The following is a 21,039-nucleotide window of genomic DNA, read 5'->3' as shown; positions in this document are numbered from 1 at the left end:
CAATTACAAGTTACCCTGTTGAAAATGTAATAGTAGTGTAACTACTTAAATTACTTTGTCAAAGGAATTTAACTAATTACATTTTGATTACTTTTATTAATTTTGAATTAATCCATCAACAGGACCATTGGATGTTTCCTTTAAAAAGTGGATAAAAACAATAGATAACTAGAGCTGCAAGCAGCTGTGTGGTTGTTTTCAATGAAAACCGTGTAATTCTTTGTTTTATGTTTAGTCTGACAGTAGACTTCAACTGGGAATGGCAATAAACAGCTTGAAGCCCATCTCGAAAAAAGTCACAAGTCGGGTCACTCGTATCTCAAGGCACCACTGCATTTGCCATTGCGTGTGGAAAGAGCATGGCGGCAACAGTCGATGACTCCCATAAAATAGTCAACTCCGCTATGTCCAAACTTAACCAAACATCTTGCGTGTAATGATGATCACGCCCCGTAAGAGATTCATCAGTACCGCCTACTGGCTTCAAGACTTCTAATGAAGATATGAAATTGAAAAACTAAATGGTACCTTGCTGGTGGAGGCCTTGTAGGTGGTCTTCAGCTTCTGGGACAGCTGACTGGTGCTGTGGCTGGCTGTGTAGACCACATAGCACCATTAAAAACAAATCAAATTGTGAACATTGAAGGTTTTGTTGTGACTCACTCTTTGTTTTCAATGCTCCTTTGGTCAAGTCTGCACCCTCCACTGTCTGTCCATCTGCAGCCAAGCGCTCATTCAACGTGTCAATCTCTCGGCGAACTGTTGATCAAACAACATGCGTTTAACACCTAGTTTAACACGTAGTCCAGTATCAAAGAAATCGTAATACAACTAAAGAGGCTTCACTTACAGATGTCACAAGATGGCAGCAAATCACTTTTTTCCCAATTAGACAAGGCTATGGCTTGACTAAATGAAGCTCCTCCACTCACTACAACAAAGTTTCTTGGCATCAAGATGCCGCAAGATCCAAAACAAAACTTTTATTTTAGACATGGCTATGGCCTGAGCATAAGTTTTTAACAAATAACGGAGGATAGGTTCCCAAAAGAAAATTTGTGAATTTCACTGTATTGTCAATTTAAAGTGGAGGAGGTTTGTGTGGTTTTTTTTTGTTTCTTTGTTTTTTTAAGAAACCACAACTCAAGAAGAACGACGAGGTGTCAATCATTTGCCATGCACTCGCGGGCACACTCCAGTCACCAACAACCCCCCTGCCCCGTTAGGTTGGGCTTCAGGAGCTTAGCGAAGTAATGCTACATTAAAATCCTGCGAGCAGTTTTAAAACCGCAAACATCCCTTTAAGAGTGTGGTAACAGCTTGTTATTTGGACATGACGTAAAAATGCTTATTATCATGACTTAATAGCGCTTACGTTCAAGGTTTTCAATGTAAAGGTTCTCAAACTCCCTCTCAATTTGACTGAACAGGTCCACTAGGTTGCTCCTCAGAGACAATGGAAGCTTGGAGTCCTGCATAACACACACACACACACACAAGAAATCATAACGCATGGCTCAAAATACACCTTGTATTACCTCTGTCAGGGAGTGAAACCTCCATTAAACTACGTGGAGTGTTGTGGGATTATTTGGAAAACATATCGCTGCTGTTGGGCAGAAACCTTATACAGTGCCATGAAAAAGTATTTTCCCTCTTCTCAAATTCTTTTTTTCATAGTTTGCCTAGTTTAAGATTATAAAAAAAAATTTAAATATCAGACAAAGAGAAACCGTGAACATAGAGTGCAGTTTTAAATGGTGACTTTATTCATGGGGGGGGGAAACTATTGAAAGCTGCGTAGCCCTGTGTGAAAAAGTACTTTCACCCTTGTTAAATCATTACTTAACTGTGGCTAATCAAATTTTCTGGAAAGATGGGTTCATTTTCACTGACCACACCCAAGCCTGATTAGCTCAAGACCTGTTCAATCAAGAAATCACATAAATAGAAGCAGTCTACAAAATGAAGTTGGCCAAAAGATCTTAAAAAGCTGAAAAAAGCCACAAACTGAAGAAATTCAAGAATCTTAAAAAGCGGCAAAAAATTGCCACAATCCAAAGAAATTCCAGAACAGATGAGAAATAAGGTCACTGACATCTATCAGCTGCGATTGACTGGCGACCGGTTCAGGGTGTACCCTGCCTCCCGCCCGAAGATAGCTGGGATAGGCTCCAGCAGCCCGCGACTCTAGTGAGGATAAGCGGTAAAGAAAATGGATGGATGGATGGATGGACATCTATCAGTCTGGAAAGGGTGACAAAGCCATTTCTAACATTAAGGACTCCAGCGTACCACAGTGAGAGTCATTACCCACAAATGGAGAAGACATGGCACAAGACATTTTTTGGGCCTGTTTTGGGACACTTTAAAAAAAAACACAAAATTAACGTTTTGGAGTGGCCTAGTCGAAGTCCAGACTTGAATTCGATTTAAATGGTGTGGCATGATCTTAAAAAGGCCATTCAAGCTTGAAAACCATCCAGTCTTGCTGAATGAAAATGATTCTGCTGGGAAGAATGGGACAAAATATCGCCACAGAAACGTGAAAGACTCATTGCTAGTTATAGAAGATGCTTGATTTCAGTTTTTGCTGGTATATATATATATATATATATATATATATATACATATATATATAAATAAATATATATATATATATATTTTATTTTTTTTAAACTGCATTTCATGTTTAATTGAGTTATCTTTGTCTTATATTTACATTTGTTTGATTATCTTAAAGTGGAGAAACTATGCAGAAAATTAAAAATTAAATTAAAAAAAATTGAAAATAAAACATTTGGGAAGGGAGCATATACCTTTTCACTGCATTTTATGTCCAAATATGGTTACTGGAGTAATTTTTCACAAATCTATACTTTTGGGTCTGTCCCTATGTCATCTGTTATTTTTATGCATTATTAACTAATGCCTGGATCAGACTACAAGACAAATTTGGTCTTTCACGATTGCACTACATCAGACTACTGCCATAAAATCTTGCCGTATCTCGGTCAGACAGTGGCAACACTACACAATATGTATTCCGATACGAGGGCATCCCGTCTTTTAGGGTCAATGGGCTTTATCCAACACTGTCAGAGAGGCAGAACCAAAAAATATGACCGCATACAGTCGTGACCATGGCGACAATAACAACAATGGATCTCGCCAATGTATTATGTTGGGGGGAAAAAAGGAAAAAAATGAGGAAAAACATGTGGTGGTCATTACTGGTGCTCGGGAGAGGACGTTCATTCAAGGACTGCTCGTGGTATGTTCACGTACTTTTAATACGATATGGCTCACAAGCAGGCAACAAAACATTATGTAGCCTAGCAAGCTAGTGCTAGCACTAACGGTTGTCCCAAATCGGTGGTTGGTTTTGCCGTTTCCGACAAAATATGTCTGGCCCGATCATCGCCTCCCGTACTTACCGTTGTCAACATACTTGGTCGCTGTTGTCAACATTTATTCACGTGAACAAACCAATGTTTACCGAAGCTTTTTTCAACAGAATGCCAGCATGTTTACGTGCAAGCGTTAGTGCTAGCACTAGCTTGCTAGGCTTTATAACGTTTTGTCACCTACTTGCAAGCCGTATCAGATTAAAAGTACGTGAACACACCCCAATCCTTGAATGGATAACCCAAAACGTCATCTCCCGAGCACCCGGTGACACCGCATGTTTTTTCCCCTCTTTTTGTTCTTTTTTCCCCAACATTACCGCAGCGATCCATTGTTTGACAACAATTTATGTTAAGTTGTAGTGAAAGGTGGCATCTTTGCTGATCATGCCTCCCCGACAGTGTTTGATTTGAGTAATCATAAAAGACGGGATATGGTGCTATCGGATTACACGTCATTTAGTGTTACCACTTTCTTACCGAGATACGGCAAGATTTTATGGCAGTAGTCTGACATAGTGCAATCGTGAAAGACCAAATTTGTCTTGTAGTCTGATCCAGGCATTACACAACAATGAGTGAAAATAGTCAAATAAAGCAGAATTTTCTAACCCTATTATATTTTTATTAAAAAACATCTACAAAGGAGAACATTTTAAGATGTAGGATCCAAATAAAGATTGGAAGAAGGCGGAGGTACAGGGGGGCAAAAAAGTTTTCAATTTCATCCCGTAATTGTGCACGTTCTCCCACTTAAAAAGATGAGAGAGGCCTGTAATTTTCATCATAGGTATACCTCACCTATAATAGACAAAATGAGAAAAAAAAATTCCAGAACATCACTGTCTGATTTTTAAAGAATTTATTAGCAAATTGTAGTGGAAAGTAATTATTTGTTCAATAACAAAGTTCATCTCAATACTTTTTATATACCATTTGTTGGCAATAACAGAGGTCAAACATTTTCTGGAATTCTTCCCAGGGTTTTCACACACTGTTGCTGGTATTTTGGCCCATTCTTCCATGCAGATCTCCTCTAGAGCAGTGATGTTTCAGGGCTGTCGCTGGGCAACACTGAAAAAGAACGGACGCCACGTTTTTGTGCGTACGCATCTTTTGTACATGAGGCCCCTGGTCCCTTTGCAGAAAAACAGCCCGAAAGCATGTTTCTACCCCCATGCTTCACAGTAGGTATGTTGTTCTTTGGATGCAACTTAGCATTCTTTCTCCTCCAAACACGACAAGTTGAGTTTTTACCAAAAGGTTCAATTTTGGTTTCATCTGACCATATGACATTATCCCAGTCGCCTTCTGGATCATCCAAATGCTCTCTAGCAAACTTCAGACGGGCCTGGACATGTACTGGCTTAAGTAGCGGGACACGTATGGCACTGCAGGATTTGAGTCCCTGGCGGCGTACTGTGTTACTGATGGTAGCCTTTGTTACTTTGGTCCCAGCTCTCTGCAGGTTATTCACTAGGTTATCAGTGGTCTTGTATGTCTTCCGTTTTCTAATAATTGCTCCCACAGTTGATTTCTTCACACCAACCTGCTTACCTATTGCAGGTCTCAATTTTGTTTCTGGTGTCCTTTGACAGCTCTTTGTTCTTGGCCGTAGTGGAGTTTGGAGTGGGACTGTTTGAGGTTGTGGACAGGTGTCTTTTTTTTATACTGATGAGTTCAAACAGGTTCCAGTAATACAGGTAACGAGTGGAGGACAGAGGAGCCTCTTAAAGAAGTTACAGGTCTGTGAGAGAGAAATCTTGCTTGCTTGTAGGTGACCAAATACTTATTTTCCACCATAATTTGCTAATAAGGTCTTTAAAAATCAGATAATGTGATTTTCTGGATTTTTTTTCCCTAATTTTGTCTCTCATAGGTGAGGTATACCTATGATGAAAATTAAAGGCCTCTCTCATCTTTTTAAGTGGGAGAACTTGCACAATTGTTGGCTGACGAAATACTTCTTTGGCCCACTTTATGCACTCCACTGAGTGCCGTCCGACTGGATTTGTATGCACACAAAAAGAAATGTCTGAAAACATGTCCTTTATGAGTCACTACAGCTTTTTACATGCTCTGTATGAGATCGTCGGAGTGAGTTGTTAGCTTTCAGTGGATGAAAGCTTTTTGGCCTGCGAGCGTCACATCATCTGGATGGCTGCCACATGTGCAAAAGTGGCGGTGAAGACAAATAAAGGAAGGAGGTTTGACCGAATACCTAAACATTGATGTGTCCAGAGTGCACTAAACTCATTCACTGCCAGCCGTTTTCAAAGCAGAGTTCCCCATAATGCCAGCCATTTTCGATCATTTTGACTAATGTTTCGATACCCACAGAATATTATGCTCCATGACAACCATCCATTCATCCATTTTCTGAGCCGCTTCTCCTCACTAGGGTCGCGGGCGTGCTGGAGCCTATCCCAGCTGTCATCGGGCAGGAGGCGGGGTACACCCTGAACTGGTTGCCAGCCAATCGCAGGGCACATACAAACAACCATTCGCACTCACAGTCACACCTACGGGCAATTTAGAGTCTCCAATTAATGCATGTTTTTGGGACGTGGGAGGAAACCGGAGTGCCCGGAGAAACATGCAAACTCCACACAGGCGGGGCCGGGGATTGAACCCAGGTCCTCAGAACTGTGAGGCTGACGCTCTAACCAGTCGGCCACCGTGCCGCCATTCATGACAACCAAACCTACCAAAAGAAAGAGTAGACTCTCTTCTTTTGCCAGAAAAAAAGTTTGTTTCTAGCTTTTTCTAATAATCAGCAGGATAACATGTGTTGGTTTCACCCAAAACACCGGTTTCAGACCAAAAAGCAGAGAAAACAAGCGTTTTGTGCAAAGAAACTTGTCAAGCAAAACAGTGACTTTGATGCTAATATTTTTTGCTTTTGTGATACATAAAACTATAAAACTCAACTCGACTCAACTTAATTCTATTTATATAGCATTTTAAAAACAAAGGCAACTGAAACAAAGTGCTATACATAAATCCAAAACTACAAATCGAACATAAGAAAATGTAACACATAATTTAGGGAAAATAAATAAATAAATATAGTTAAATAAATACAAGTCAATAAAACAAACACAAATAAGACCAACAAGTGACGAATCTCAGGTTGTGTTAAAATTTAAGGAATATAAATGGGTTTTGAGGCGGGTTTTAGAAAAAAACAAAAACAAAATTGAGAAAGGGCTAAGAAACGCATTGTGAGTGATGCTGACTCACCAACTGGCTCAAGTTGCGCGTCTGCTGTTGGTGTTTGCCACTCACTCATCTTTTTCGCCATCGTGACACACTTTCTACTACTTAACGCAACACTCTCTCTATACAATACATAAACTGTAGATACACAATTCAAGTGTGAGGTGCCTAAACTCGACTTTCGTGTTGACATTTTTCTCCGTCATAAATGACGTGACAAGCCAAGATTTCGCCTAATCTTTATCTTCTACTCAAAACCTGTCCTGATCTCAAATCCTCAGTGATGCAACGCTGCCTTCTACTAAACTCTGTTCATCATTATACTAATGTAGAAGCTTGAAGCTGGTGAGACCTTCTCACACATTTACCCATTGAAAAACGTACTTGACAAATATATTTGTTGGTGGCAGTAAATGGTTGGACTCCAGTTGACAAATTTTAATGTGCACGGCAGTGAATGAGTTAAAAAGTTTCAGAGGGTGAAGAAACAAGAAACTAAATGTACAGGACACCACCACAGCTATGGTATGCCTAACATACTATAAATTACTCAAAATAGTCATGAAAATAATAATAATAATGATAAGAAGAAGAAGAAGAATACAAATAATTTTTTTCACAAGAAACTAATTGTACAGGATACCACCATAGCTATGGTATGCCTAACATAATATACAGTACTCAAAATAGTCATGATATTAATAATAATTAACAACAATTCAACTACATTGGGAGTTTAAACTACGTCCTCAAACTCACCTCTGTCCTGGCCAAACATTCCAGATTATCACACGACTGGAACCACAAAGTAAAAAGTCAAGATATGATTGAGGAGGTTGACAAAATGACAAATAAAAGTCAAGACACGATGGCTGATGTTGACAAAAATAACAATAAATAAAAGTAAAGAGGAGACGATGGCTGAAGCCATGACCTTTGTGTACAAAAAGTCACCTTGAACCTTTTTTTTTTTTAATCACCATTTTTATTGAACGGGCCACACAGCTGTGTGAAAGACAACGACGTGAACCATGACACTAATGATGACCTCCAAAATGTATTTGTATTAATTTATTTGTAACACTAATCAGATTTTTGGAATTATAAGTAATGCAGTAAAAAAAAAAAAAAAAAGTAAAAATGTAATAAATTATTTTTTAAATCTTAGTAATCGTTCAGTTAGATTTATTTTAAGTTAAAATCATGGGTTTAGGGTTGTGAAAAAAACGGCGCAAAAATCACTGATTCTTATAAAAAAGCAAACATAGTTATCATGAAATTAAAAAGTAACAATGATGATGGATTTTAACATTTTTAAAAAATCATGGCGCCATTTTTTTTTAAAACAGTTAACAAAAATTATAGCTCGTTAGAAAAAAAATCTTCAGTAAACGCAATATTCAAAAAAAATTTACAAATATAAATTTTTGTGAAACAAATTCTCAGTAATTGGATATTAAATTGTTTTATTGTACTCTATTAAACAAAAAGATATGTTAATCGGTAAATAAAACAATTTGCGAGGTGATTGCTGATTACAAAATTAATTTAAAAAGTTTATATACACAATTCTTTTTATTCTAGTCAATGAAACTGAGTTGGAATGGGTAAAATGAGGAACTTGTAAAATGTCTCAACCTTTGCTAGACAAAATCTTGTACAAAAGTACAAAAAAGATATGTTAATCGGAAAATAAAAACAAAAACAATCATCTTAATCAGAGACTAAAACTATTTGTGGGTTGATTGTGCCATTACAACATTCATTTAAAAAAATAAATAAATAAATTCACAAAGAAAAACTTCATTTTAACATTCTAGTAGTCAAAATTTGCAAATTTGATCATGTAAAGTATGTGGAATGTGGGGGGGGGGGGGGGGGGGGGGGGGAGTTTCCAAGATGTTCTAAATGAGCTGGACATGAAGTTGGAATGGGAAAAATGGGGGGCTTTTTTGTTAAATCCCTGATTTACTTTTGCTCAACAGAATCTAAGCAATTGCATATTCAATATTTATTGTGTGTAAAATGTGTCTAAATTTGGGAATTTTATTTATTCAGTAAATATGTAAAACATTAATTTGGAAATTTTACTGCAAAAATATGGGAATTTTAACAGTGGAATGTGTTGAATTTTGGGAAATTTGGAACATCCCCAAAAAAATGTTATTTGTAACCTATATGTTTCCTAAAAAGGGAAAAGAAATGCAAAAAAGTGTTGACCTGCGTATCCAGCTGCATGTCCCTCTGCAGGAAGCCGGCTCGTTCCTGTTCCGTGCTGTTGGTCCTGCGTATGGACAGACTGTGAGACTTCCTTTTCTGCTTGGCCTGCCGGACCGCACCGGTGCCACCGCCTCCGCCGCCACCAACACCGCCACTCCCGCTCTCGACAGGCATCCCTCCTGCTTCTGGATTAACTCAGTCTGAAACCTGGGAGACAAGGAACAGTGGTGCCTGGAGACTCGAGTTGAATTTGTTCCGTGACCATGCTTGTAACTCAAAACACTTGTATCGCCGATCATCTTTCCCCACTGAAATTGAAATGTCATTGATTCTTTCCAGCCTCCTTAAAACATTTCTTGTCATGTGTACTTCGAGGAAAATTTGCACTCTGTAAAATTGTACTTAAAAAAAAAACCACAGTAATGAGATAAAAAATAGAATGCAAAGAACAACATTTCTGTAACACTTTTTGCTTCAATTCAATGGACATTGTGTTGCTCCTTCTGGTGTGCATGCCTTGACCACCTGGGGCCAGTATAATACAGACATACGGATATACATGGAGCTGTAATTATATACACATCCAATATAGGCAATTGTCTGTTACACTGAAGCACTTTTTTTTAGGGCATATGCACCCGTATTACTTGTAGAGTACAAAATTGTTTTGCAGGTTTTTTTGTGGCCTAAAAGGCTCAGTAGACTACAAATTCATTGTAAATATTAAGAAAAGCTGCAAAATGCTTGGAAGTTTCACATTTGATCTAAACTTACCATGTCGGGGTGCTTGGTCATGGTAACATTGTTGACGTACAGTATTCATAGGCGAGTCGGTTTCATGAGCCGCTAGGAATTATTGTGCTTCCTAGTTCCAAATCTGTTGCCAAAGGCAAACAGGTTGACAAAAATAAACTTTTACTGGCTCCAGCACGCCCGCGACCCTAGTGAGGAGAAGCGGCTCAGAAAATGGATGGATGGATGGATGTACCAAAAAAAAAAAGCATGTTCCAGATTCCAAAGACTTGTTTTGTATTCCTCAGAGTTAAAGCCGCAGCCATGCTGCTCTGTCTCTGCTCTATGTACAATAGACAATATATATAACCATCAACACATGTCCGCCGCATCGATGCGCCAGTCCCATTCTCTGCCTACACTGCGTCACAGCGGCACAAAACAACAGCGACCAACTAGCAGACTTTGTCAACAGCATTTTAGTTTTACAGTGACCTTCAACTGGAGTGTCAAAAAACGACTTGAAGCAAACAACATTCATTCATATTATTATACTATTGTATAATTACTGCTACATCAATGCTAGTTTTGGTAGCCCATCTAAAGCATTTTGCAATAAGCTACACTATATTGCCAAAAGAATTTGCTCACCTGCCTTGACTCATATGAATTTAAGTGACACCCGAGTCTTAATGCATAGGGTTTAGTATGACATCGGTCTACCCTCTGCAGTAATAACAGCTTAAACCCTCCTCGTAAGGTGTTCCACAAGTTTTAGGTAATTTATGACTAGGCTTTACATGATCAGGATTCTTGGGGCCGAGCACCGATCAACGAGTTTAAAAAAACAATAACCAATCACCGATCCGATCACAAGATGGAGGAATCTGTCTATTTAAATTACCTGTTCATTTACTGTATATACATGTGTACTTAATTGCTCAAACAATTATCCACGCTGCCCGCACCAAAGTCAGGCGAGTGTACCTCAAAAAATTATATTGTATATTGTCCTGTAGTCTGATCCGGGCATTACGTGTTGTCTGTTCCACACCGCCGACATGTTTTTTTTTGTTTTTTTTTTTAAACAAATATACTGTGCACGATGGCGACGCGGAGTAAATATCTTTTGCGGAGCCGATCAATCGGCGAATTATGACATTAAAGCCAATCAGTATAAAATGCTAATTATCGGCCGATACCGATAAGGCCGATAAAATTGGTGTAAAGTCTATTTATGACCATTTGTCCGGAAGCGCATTTGTGAGGTTACACACTGATGTTGGACAAGAAGGCCTGGCTCTCCATCTCCGCTCTAATTCATCCAAAAGTGTTCTATAAGGGTTGAGGTCAGGATTGTGCAGGCCAGTCATGTTCATCCACATCAAACTATCTCATCCATGCCTTTTTAAACCTTGAAATCTGCACTGATGCACAGTCATGTTGGAAGAGGAAGGAGCCATCTCCAAACTTCCCACAAAGTTGGAAATGTCCAAAATATTAGCCCCTGAGTTCCAGTCAAAGGAGCTCAGAATGCTTCAGCATACTTAAGAGATTTTGGACAGGCAACCAGTTTGGGAATTACTTCAATTCACAAAGCAAGGTCGATAAAGACACGGATAAGATAATTTGGTATGGATGAACTTGAATGGCCTGCACAGTCCTGCGCTCAACCCGATAGAACACCTTTGGTTTGATTTCGAGTCGATAATGAGCCAGGCCTTCTCGTCCAACATCAGTGCGTGACCTCACGAATGTGCGCAAGTCATATCGCTCTAATCTCAAGGCACCACTGTACAGTGAACTCCCGCCTATTCGCGATTCGGCCCCCGCAAATTTTCCTACTTGTGGATTTTTTTTTTTTAACCTCCACCCATCCATTTTCTGCACTGAACTCCATCCATGCTGATGTGGTTCTGGCCAAAACAAAATGATTACTTTGGTCCCATCTTGTGGCATCTTAGTGCAAAGCAACTATGCTGAGGTGAGTTCAGGACCTTTACTTGGACGAAAGCAGTGCTTTGCCACCTTCTTGTGACATCAATGCCAAGGAACAATGTTGAAGTGAGTGGAGAAGTTTCATTTGGAGAAAGGTAGTGATTTGGCACCATCTCGTGGCAACTATAGGCAATTCTAATTAATACATAAATCTTTTGGGGGTGGGCATTTTTTTTTAAACAAACAGCAGGGAACACTACCGCAATCACAGTTAAAAATAACCCAACTAGTGCAAAATACGTTTGGTAAAAAAAGAAAAATTCATAATAATAAAAAAATAAGATTGATAATTAAGAGACATTTATCATATTTATAGTTTTCCAAAATATGACGTCTGTCAAACGAGCTGCCACTGTCAATCACTCGGCAGGTGAAGGCAATGACAATGAAACGCTCAAAAGCTGATGATGGAATTAAGATGTAATAATACACACTAAAATAGGATATTGTGGGGTTTATTAGACAAACTCCTGACGCAAAAAAAAAAAGAAAAAAGCAATTGAGGACAAGCGGCTCAGTCTAGCGCCGCGAACGTTACTGCTAGCTTTGATTATGCTAACAGGCTAACGGCAGAGTGAAGGCGCCCAAACGCGGCTGGGGACTTACCACAAAGACTACAAATGAGGCGACGTACTCCGGACCATCACGGGGAATGAGGGCCAATCCAACATTTTGTTCGGCGAGTGTTTGTTTTGTCCAGGAGGGAAAAAAAGGCGTCCTGACACTTGACGGACACCTCTACGTGATGGACAAAGAGCCTCTTCCGGTACAGGGGCTTTTCAGAATAAAACATGAGACGTTCAACCGTACCGCATCACGAAAAACTGGAATTTTAGCGTTTTCCGGCCCACAGACACGCGCTCATCATTTCAACAGTTGATCTAAGCCGTTTCTTAGATACATCGAAGTCTTCGTGGCAAATCGGCGTATTTAAATCCTTCACTTGACGTCAAATTAGTGAGAAAATAATATTTTATCAGCAGAAAACCTTAAAGAGGAGGTGGCGTGATTAAAGCAAACTGCCTATGACAAAAGGCCCTTTTAGGACATAGTTGGCGTACCGACACGCCCTTACGATTCCAACAGTTGAACGATGACATTTCGTAGATACATTGAAGTCTTCCTGACTGTTCAAATAATGAGTAACATAATACATTATCAGCAGAAGAATGTAAAGAGACTGTTATTAAACCAACCACACCTCATCAGGACATCAAGCGCCCTTTTAGTGCTTGTCAGTGCAGACACACACTATTCCAACAATCACACAAATTCAGTTTATGGAAAACTTTCCTTTGACGTCGAATGAGCAAGTAAAATAATAATTCACCTGTCTAAACAAAGGGAAGATGAGTAATGTAATGTTAAATAAAAACTGCCTTAGAAAACAACGCTGTTTTAGTGCTTGTCAGTCCAAATGTTGACTTGAGAGGTTTCACAAACAAGGCAGAGGCTTCTCTATTGGCCTAAACCCCATCAAAAGCACTGACCTACAATTTAAAAGAAATTATATGACAAAACATATACACTAATATACATAATTCCTGCTGCATCTCCAATGAGTAGGGTATATTTTGAAGTTTTTGTCATGTTATTAGACAATAACTATAGAGGTTTGGAGGTGATGGATTGGAAGATAAAAGGTTACTGCTTCTTGCTTTAATAATAATGGCATTCATCCTTAAATATGGGGAAGGCCTGTCGGTCTTTTTTGCGACGTGAAAGTGTTATTAAGAGGTGGATGAGGTCACTAAAGGCACAGGTCCTAAACTCACCGGCCCCCACTGCGTTTTATAAATACACTTTTAAGTCTTCCTGATAATTCAGTGCGTTAAAACCCCGCCTTTAATGTCAAATTAGAAAGCAAAATAGTGGCATACTGCACTGTATTTAAAAATGTGATGCAATTTTTTTGCGAATAACGCTAGAGGTTGAAAAATGCTAACATGTCTCGCTCTACTTTGTGACGGATGTAAAAAAAAAAAAAAAAAAAAAAAGACGAGTGGGATTGATGTATTTATTTGTCATCATCTTTATCGAACATGAAGAAAGCATGTACAATTTATTCCCACATATAATCAGTGTTTGATTGTGTGCAGGAACAAAATCACACAACAGTCACCATCAATGAGTTATTCATATAATGGACCCTGGAGTTTCCTTTTTAAAAAAAGGAAATGACCATTTGATGATTTGGGTATTGTGTAGAATAAAAGTACAAAGTGTAGACATCCACACAGAAGTCTCCTTCCGAAAAGAAAGGAGGAAGATGTCACGAGAGTCCAGAGAGAGTTCCTCTTCCTGTTCATCTGCGGTCAGTGGATCCCGACTTCCTCTTTCCCGCCAGCAGGTGTTTAGGTTTCAGGTCGAACACGTGTCGGTCCGACTCACCCTTCTTGCCCTGACGGTTCATGCCCTTCTGGGAGTTCTTCATCATCTTCTTGGTCTTCTTTACCATCTGACATGCAAACAAAGAAACAGTTGACAAAAAGTCAATTGAAAGCCAATATGGGGAAGTCCTGCTATTCACTGTTGGGGGGAATGGCTGAATTGGCAAATGATGATCCATTATGTGGGGGTTCACTGTATAGCCAATTTAAATTTGAGCCTTGCGTATAGTCAGCTCAAACTACAGCTTGAAATCTTACTACCATAATTGCACTGTGTCAGATTTGTCTGGCGTATGATTGAAAATAAACTATTTCAAAAATCTTGTTCTCTATGTTCACGTGTACAGGGGTGCCTTGAGACAGGTTCGAAACTCAAAACACTTGGATGAATGGAAATGCCATTAATGTGTTCCGGCTTCAAGGAAAAACCCAATAATTTTTTTTGTAGTGTGTCTTTTTTACTAAGGAAAATATCAATGTATATTGTACTTTATAAAAACATATCATAACAATTAAATAGAATGTAAACAATTACATTAGAGCTTGTGCATCATGATTTAATGCTTCAATTCATTGTGCTGCTCCATCTGGAGTGCCTGTCTCGGCCACCAGGGGGCAGCATAACAGTCATACAGACGAAGAGTCACCACTACTCTGACTGAATAAAATGCTATGAAATTGGTCGTTTTCACAGAAGGATACATGCCTGTGAGTATTGTGACATTGTATTGTAAACTTCTACTGGGAGTGGCAAAAAAATAAAAACAGCCCAACGGCAGATCGTATCTCAAAAAACTCATGTCGGTCACTCATATCGCAAGAAAACCACTATACACTGTGTCTATTTATTGACTAAAATCTATTTCTATAGAAATAATTGCTTATTGTGTTAAACATTTGTTTGATAAAAGGTGAACGATGACTACTTAAGCCTCCAATAAAGTAGATTGCCGTTTTAATATAGTCCCAACAGTATTGACTATATTAGTCATTATAATTATTTTAAGCACATTTCTTGTGACCTTGACCTTGGTTGTTGCCGTTTACAATGTGTATTATCAAAATGTACATACCATTGTTGATTTTACTTTGTTGTATTCAAAATAAAAACATTTCAAAGTTTTCAGTGAATCTGCAAATTTGGTTTGTTTACATTTCTTTTCGTAACACTGCTTTATTACAGATAATGGTGATCACTTTGGTTATGATAAACATAATATGAACCATACCTTTGCATCTCGTAATCCCGACTGATCTCGAGGAGGCCGAGAGGCGCTCTGGCTGCGCGTCCTGGAAGCTGGTGGCGCCGCAGAAGCCTCACGCTTTCGTTTCCGGGTGACGCTGCGGGAGCGGCGGGCCTGCTCTACGTAATGACTCTGTGAGAACGCAGACACGGAGATCAATAAGTCAATAAAACGTTGTCCACTCGTAGTCACATGTCACCTGTATAAGGATGCTGTTACTCACGTTGTTTTTGTCGCTCATGTCCAGGCCGAGGTCGCTCATCTCCTTCTCCAACGTCTTCCTCTCAACCTGCATACCACAGGCGACATAATATTACAATGTATTTGCGTTAGGGGTGTGACAAAAAACGATTTGAATTGGAAAGTAATTTTTGATTGAAAAGATGCGGGTGCATCGTTAGACAGACTAATGAATCGGTCGATGGCCCAATTACGCAAGACTTGTCGCTGTTACGTCAGATAGCACTGTGCTGAGAGTTTGTGATGGAAAAGGTTAGGGAAATGTATGGAGGATAACCCTTACTTGTAATAGCCGCATCAAGCCTGTGACTCTGACTTCACCAAACTGTTGCATTCTTCATTTGTAATGCTTTTCCAGGCATTTACTGCAGCCTCTTTGAGTTCTTGTTTGTTTCTGGGGGTTTCTCCCTTCAGTCTCCTCTTCAGGAGGTAAAATGCATGCTGTATTGGGTTAAGGTCCGGTGATTGACTTCGCCAGTCGAAGACCTTCCACCTTTTCTCCTTGATGAAGTCCTTTGTTGTGTTGGCCGTGTGTTTTGGGTCATTGTCTTGTTGCATGATGAAGCTTTTCCCGATTAGTTTGGATGCATTTTTCTGTAAATTGCCAGACAAAATGGTTTTGTAGACTTGATAATTCATTCTGCTGCTACCATCATGAGTTACATCATCAATAAAGACTAGTGAGCCCATTCCAGAAGCAGCCATCCAAGCCCAAGCCATGACATTACCTCCACCATGCTTCACAGATGAGCTTGTGTGTTTTGGATCATAAGCAGATAATTTCTTTCTCCATACATTGGCCTTTCCATCACTTTGGTAGAAGTTAATCTTGGTCTCATCAGTCCTGAAAACTTTGTTCCAAAACGTTTGTGGCTCATTTCTGCACTTTGCAAAATCCTTTTTGCTGATGAGTGGTTTGCATCTTGTGGTATGGCCTCTATATTATTTTAAGTCTTCTTCAAACAGATTGTGATGACGTTACCCCTGCCTTGTGGGGGTTGGCAAACCATTTTGTCTGGCAATTTAAAGAAAAATGCATCCAAACTAAACGGGAGAAGCTTCATGCAACAAGACAAGGACCTAAAACATACTGGCAATACAACAAAGGACTTTGTCAGGGGGAAAAAGTAAAAGATCTTAGACTGGCCAAGACAATCACCGGACCTTAACCCAATACAGCATGCATTTTACTCCCTGAAGAGGAGACTGAAGGAAGAAACCCCCAGAAACAAACAAGAACTCAAAGAGGCTGCAGTAAAGGCCTGGAAAAGCATTTCAAATGAAGAAAGCCACAGTCTGGTGAAGTCAATGGGTCGCAGACTTGATGCAGTTATGGCAAGTAAGGGTTATGCCACCAAATATTAAATGTTATTCACTTTAAGTTCATTTAATAATGTCTGTTCCAATACATTTTCTCACTTGAGACGTGGGTGGCTTCAAACAAAAGGTGCTCTGTCCTGAGTTGTTTAACACCAAGATGTAAATCACGTCTGATCACACGAGATTGAGATTGGTGGCGGAACAGAATCTTTGTGTGTGGTGCTGTGTGTTGAGATTATCAGAGCACACACAAAATCTGTTAAATGCCTGATTTTTATCTTCATGTGTAAAGTCTGTTGCAGATCAAAAATATAGTTTAAGATATGAAAAATGTGTGTACCAGGCCTAAGTTTACTCGTTTTCTTGGAAAAGGCATATTACGAGATAGGAGAAAAATCCTATATATCCAAAAATCTAATGAGCATCTTCAGAAAACATGTTGCAAATCATGATGAAACTTCATTTGGGACACATAACAGTACAGACATTTTGGGAATTAACGTTTGAAATATATTATTTTATAAAAAAAAATGTTCATCGAAACAATTATTACCATTTGAATGAGGAAAAAACTGCCAATAATTCAAATACTCATATCAGTAAAAAATAACTGATTTCCAAAAATAAAATCCTGTGGGGTATGTCTTTACCGTTATTGATCAAATGATATGAAAATGACCCATATAATCTTCCCAGCCGTACAAGGCGTCAATGACAATTTCCGGACTCGTACCTTGGCGGCGGTCCTGGGCATGCGCGGCCCGTGCACATCCTTCTCTTTGGACTCCAAGATCATGAGGTGTTTCTTCTCGCGGATCTGCTTGGCCATGAGGCGGATCTCCTGCATCTCCTCATCTTCGCTCTCGTCGTCAGAATCATATTCGCCGGCACGCTCCTTCAGCTCCTCCTCCTTCTCCAGGTTCTCTAGTTTCTGCAGCACAACACACCCAAAGAATGTCAATGTGCACACACTCAAAAAAAGTAATTTTCCCAACAAATTCATTAAAGCCCATGTTGACAAAAGAGTTAGGGTTACAGTAATTGGTAAATGGGACAGATTTGAATCGTAACTTCTGTGTGTGTGACTCTCCAAGGGACTAACTGCTCATTTCAAACTGCTCTAAATTGCTAGAGGACTCGGGCTCATTTGCACAATTGTCAAAAAAAAAAAAATAATAATACAAAATATCAGCATTACTGGTAACCTTTTATTGCTCAGTGACTGTGTTTTAATGTTTTCATGTCTCAAAAGTATTGAGACACTGTCAATTGATTGTCTATTGTCGTACGAGAGCAGCTCCAACTACCGGAGACAAATTCCTTGTTTTTTTTTTTTTTTTGACATACTTGGCAAATCAAGATGATTCTGATTCTAATGGCTATTAGAAAACTGCACTCATTTGTTTACATTCAAACTTCAACTTGCAGCCAACAAGAGTGACATGTGATCACAAGATTACAATTTCAGCATCCTTGTGCTGCCATACTGGTCAGCAGGGACTTCAAACATGTTCCTCTCTCTCTTTTACTGTCATTACACCACAGTTATTAATATTACTCTTATAATACAAATATTAAATTTATATTTTTAGTTGTTTATGCTTTATGTTACATCTTATGACAGCACTTTATTACAGCGGTGATTGTTGTAAAAGTGTGCTACAAATAAAGTTGGCTTGAATTGAGATGCGTCTCAACTAGAGAAGATTTCTATGTCAGTGAGGAGCTAATTTTTGCCTGGGCTGTTAGTGGAAGCTTGGTGTTTTTGCTGCATATACATGTAACCTTCAGGTGCATTTTTTTTATTTATTTTTTTTTTTTTTTAACTTCACTTCAGGTGCCTTTTTCAAACTCAAATAACTCGAGTAAACTCAAACTCAAGTAAGCCATTTATTTTGAAGTCTAATGCAAGATGAATTTGAAATGAAACTGTTCTGGGATCATAGTGGCACATTTATGCGTTTAAACCATTAATTTCAACAATTCTAAACATTTTTTGGGGGCATCAATCCCTATCCCTTGTGAATAGTACACCCCAATCAAAGTCATAAGGCTCATTTAAGGTCCATGTTAGCAATGGATACGCAAACTTTATGTCTCCTGGAAGTTTAGAGATACACACCAAACATTGGGAGTACCATGCAAGTACCAAGGGCAGTGAAGTGTACAACCTTTAAAAAAGTATGCATCTATTTCCATTCATATGTGTGCGACACGCACGGATCTGCACACTAACTGACAAACTGGAATTTGGTGGCTTGGTGATTAAATGCTGCCTCCATGAGGGAAAAATGCAATAAAATCTTTATGGGCGGGGATATGGTTAAAATTAGCAAGTGGTGGACACGGACGGATCAACATCTCCTGCTCTGGTGGGACTCGTGGGAGTCTCCACAAGTCTCCAGTAAAGCCATAAAAAGTGGCTCAGTTTGAAGAGTTCAAAGGCACAAGACGTTACCCGCCATTTAGACAAAAAAGAGCCACGGCTACTAGCAGACTGCAAACTCTACGAGGAAGCCTTTGCCAATGTTGTTCGCAATCGAGTGGGTCGACAGGATCTTGAGGATAGCGGCAACAAAGATGATAAGTGACTGTGCCATCGATGTGACTTTCGCTCCCTCAGGGTTAGAATTAAAGGTCAATTTATGTGCATAAGGCTCTAGTTCACTCACCTGTTACTCATTTTTAATCACAAACAATAATACATAGAATGTCAGTGTAATTTTATAGTTATCTTAAAAAGTTTGAATGGACTATTTTTTAACTAAATTACTTTGCTGTCGTTTGGTTTTGCGATGAAACAAAAAACATTTGAATGAACTTGTCAATAAGTGTTTTTAAATTCACTCTTAATTGGTTATATGAATTTAGAATACCCAAAATAAAAATAAGTCAGAAATTAAAATAAAACATTGTACTCGATTTACAAAAAAACTGATTTCTGCTTTTGCGTCTGAACTTTTGATTTGTTGATTGCTTTAAAAAAATTAAAAGAAATTAAAAATAAATAAATAAATAAATAAATAAAAAATAAATCACTTAAAACGGTTGTAAAAGTCTCCATATATAGCGAGCGATAAGGTGGCTAAGTTGTGAACACATAAAAACCCTCACTTTTTGCACATAGCTCCAAGTTCTGTCCCTGGTCGTCGGAGTAACGAAAACCATACTCTGCGCATTTGCATTAGACAGAATCCACCCCGCCTGAAACCAAGTGATTTCAAGCAGAGCGGATTTTAATTGTGCTGTAATTCTTGATACTTTGTGGATTTGACAGTGAGCTTTTATCCAGACATCTGGGAACTTTATATTGTATCGTAATGGTTGTGACTGACCTTCATAATGGCGGGGTCAATGTAGTCGGCGATGTTGTGGCCTTCCCACACCTCGGGGATCTTGTCATGCTTCTCGTTTTCGTTCATCAGGTCCCAGTATTCTGACAAAGAGACCCATATGGTGCTTGTTAGGATGGCCGTGTGACTGATGATGAGGATTCTACGTGATGAACATGCTCACTCTGAAGGTCCAGCACATAGTCGTCTCCCATCTCCATCTCCAGATCTTTCTCCTGGGAGACAAATTGTTCAGTCAAACAAGACAGCTGCAGGTAGGACTTAGGCAATTAATCTATTTTATCGAATAATTACCCAAAAAAAGCGACCAGAGACAATTTCTGCAGAAAAACAAATTCTATTTGTATAATTTCATTTAGAAAATGTTAATTTATGAATGATCTTAAAATAAAATTCCAAGAGTGAGCACTTATTTTCATGTCAAAGAAAAGCGATTTATAAGTGCCTCCAGAAATTTGCGATGGCTAACCTTCACTCAAATTCAAACAGTCCCCGTGAATTATTGTATTTTTAGCCAATAAACAAACATTTTCTTCAGATTGGACTAACCATCTGAGCTGCCTGATGGTTTCACCAATCACAGCATTCCCTTGTGCAAACATAAAATACTACGGCGGTTTTGTAAATAGAAAAGGTGTACCTGGGGCAGTACTCTAAAAATAAAGCACATTTTGTTTCCATCCATCCATTTTTTTCCACTTATGCAGAGCGGGGGCAGCAGCTGAAGCAGGGAAGCTCAAACTTCCCTCTCCCCAGCCACTTCATGCAGCTTTACCGGGGTGATCCCGAGGCACTCCCAGCCCAGCCAGGAGACGCAGTCTCTCCAGCGTGTCCAAAGTTATCCCCGGCACCATTTCCTGGTGGGACGAGCCAGGAACACCTCACTAGGGAGGGGTCCGCGGGCATCCTAATCAGA

At 39.2% G+C, this 21,039-nt stretch overlaps 2 protein-coding genes across 3 annotated transcripts in view; both read right to left on the bottom strand.

Moving 5' to 3' along the window:
• LOC133488864 (WD repeat-containing protein 37-like) overlaps nucleotides 1-12,390 on the bottom strand; it is a 31,085-nt gene extending 18,695 nt beyond the window's left edge. The window contains exons 1-5 of one of the 2 annotated variants that reach the window (XM_061797330.1): nucleotides 12,183-12,390; nucleotides 8,847-9,053; nucleotides 1,376-1,472; nucleotides 664-759; nucleotides 529-593 (exon numbers count right to left, since the gene is read on the bottom strand). In XM_061797330.1, the coding sequence (XP_061653314.1) occupies nucleotides 529-593; nucleotides 664-759; nucleotides 1,376-1,472; nucleotides 8,847-9,020 (432 nt within the window). In that variant the 5' untranslated portion in view covers nucleotides 9,021-9,053; nucleotides 12,183-12,390. The remainder of the gene's footprint in view (nucleotides 1-528; nucleotides 594-663; nucleotides 760-1,375; nucleotides 1,473-8,846; nucleotides 9,054-12,182) is intronic. The other variant, XM_061797329.1, reaches the window with a different exon arrangement.
• Nucleotides 12,391-13,579: 1,189 nt separating this feature from the next.
• gtpbp4 (GTP binding protein 4) overlaps nucleotides 13,580-21,039 on the bottom strand; it is a 23,861-nt gene continuing 16,401 nt past the window's right edge. Inside the window, exons 12-17 of the mRNA XM_061797922.1 lie at nucleotides 20,287-20,338; nucleotides 20,106-20,206; nucleotides 17,504-17,701; nucleotides 15,434-15,499; nucleotides 15,196-15,342; nucleotides 13,580-14,034 (exon numbers count right to left, since the gene is read on the bottom strand). Of these exons, the coding sequence (XP_061653906.1) occupies nucleotides 13,882-14,034; nucleotides 15,196-15,342; nucleotides 15,434-15,499; nucleotides 17,504-17,701; nucleotides 20,106-20,206; nucleotides 20,287-20,338 (717 nt within the window). The 3' untranslated portion in view covers nucleotides 13,580-13,881. The remainder of the gene's footprint in view (nucleotides 14,035-15,195; nucleotides 15,343-15,433; nucleotides 15,500-17,503; nucleotides 17,702-20,105; nucleotides 20,207-20,286; nucleotides 20,339-21,039) is intronic.

This window comes from Phyllopteryx taeniolatus, chromosome 14 (assembly GCF_024500385.1).
Source record: "Phyllopteryx taeniolatus isolate TA_2022b chromosome 14, UOR_Ptae_1.2, whole genome shotgun sequence".
In the NCBI taxonomy this organism is placed as follows: Eukaryota; Metazoa; Chordata; class Actinopteri; order Syngnathiformes; family Syngnathidae; genus Phyllopteryx; species Phyllopteryx taeniolatus.
This window is presented reverse-complemented; position numbering and strand designations above follow the sequence as displayed.